We start from the raw sequence: 1,388 nt of genomic DNA, 5'->3' as shown, positions 1-1,388 counted from the left end.
ACATATAGTTTTTGCTGTGGTATATGAAGAAGTACTTAAAGTGTGTGGAAAGCAAAGTTACAATGATATAAAATTAGTTTCATTCATTTTTTTGTTTATATGTTCACACTGATGTTTAAATTACATTTTCTGATTTGTGATATTACTTTTTATGTAATGCTAAAACACTGCTGGTCACTTTCAGAAGTTATAGTGAATCTTTATTTTCCAAGAAAGGGAATTTTATACAAATTGGTTATATAATTTTCATTTTTAAATATAATTTAAATTGATTTTACACACTTTAAGCAATATTGTAACGCATATCGAATATCGCATTTTTTAACAAGGTATCGCATATCGCATTTTTCTTCAACATCGCACAGCCCTAGATAAAAGTTTGCATTTTTGGGTGATAAGTTGATCTTCCTAGTTTATATACTGAATGTCCATGAGGACTTAAAGCTTACCAAGATTTCCTCTGCATTGCCATCACTGACAGAAAGTCCATTGAGCTGTTGCTGTATCTGTCCGACTGAGGGGAGGTCCCTCTCTGGAATGAACCAATCCTGATCCTCCTCATCCAACATCTCTTGGAAACAGCGCTCCAAAAACTCCTGCTCAAGCAATTCCTCCTCCACCTAGGATATACACAAATAAGACAAAAGTTGTGCGCAAAAGAAAGAAAAAAAAACTGATGTCACATGGATTATTTTACCGATCTCCTTGCTACGTCTCTGGACTTGGGAACATTTCAGTTGTATTGCTGTCTATGCAGGGTCAGACAGCTCTCAGATTCCATCAAAAATATCTTAATTTGTGTTCCGAAGATGAACGAAGGTCTTACGGGTTTGAAACGACATGAGGGTGAGTAATTAATGACAGAATTTTCATTTTTGGGTGAACTATCCCTTTAACTGGGGATCACTAACACAAAAGTATAAAACCCATCCTGATCAACTGCTGAGTTTGTTTTTATGGTGTGGGCTTGAAAGGCCTGTTAAGTGGGTTGGTGTGTGTACAGACCTGCCGATTGTATTCCTCCTCGTTCTCCATCCACATGTACTCTGCAAAGGGGTTGGACTCATTCTCTGCATGCCCATTGGCTACTGGGTCTTTTCCCTCACTTCCTGGAACTCCGCTGACCGCCATCTTTCCTATGTCAGCCCTGTTCATTTCTGCTGGCTCTAAAAACAAGACAGACATATATTTTAGGGATGTATAATATAGAAATCATGTCTAATATTGATAGCAATAACAAATTCAAATATATATACATATATATACATACATATATATATATACATATATACATATACATATATATATACATATATACATATACATATATACATACATATATATACATATACATATATACATACACATATATATACACATATATAAAT

At 34.7% G+C, this 1,388-nt stretch overlaps 1 protein-coding gene across 3 annotated transcripts in view; it reads right to left on the bottom strand.

Annotated features, from left to right (window-relative positions):
* LOC107697253 (polyadenylate-binding protein-interacting protein 2B-like) overlaps window positions 1-1,388 on the bottom strand; it is an 11,266-nt gene that overhangs the window by 2,371 nt on the left and 7,507 nt on the right. For all 3 annotated transcript variants that reach the window (XM_016497969.1, XM_016497967.1, XM_016497968.1), the window contains 2 exons: window positions 1,006-1,166; window positions 450-620 (listed from right to left, as the gene is read on the bottom strand). In XM_016497969.1, the coding sequence (XP_016353455.1) occupies window positions 450-620; window positions 1,006-1,155 (321 nt within the window). In that variant the 5' untranslated portion in view covers window positions 1,156-1,166. The remainder of the gene's footprint in view (window positions 1-449; window positions 621-1,005; window positions 1,167-1,388) is intronic.

The sequence above is a fragment of the Sinocyclocheilus anshuiensis genome, unplaced genomic scaffold, assembly GCF_001515605.1.
Source record: "Sinocyclocheilus anshuiensis isolate Anshui unplaced genomic scaffold, SAMN03320099.WGS_v1.1 scaffold1778, whole genome shotgun sequence".
Classification (NCBI taxonomy): domain Eukaryota; kingdom Metazoa; phylum Chordata; class Actinopteri; order Cypriniformes; family Cyprinidae; genus Sinocyclocheilus; species Sinocyclocheilus anshuiensis.
This window is presented reverse-complemented; position numbering and strand designations above follow the sequence as displayed.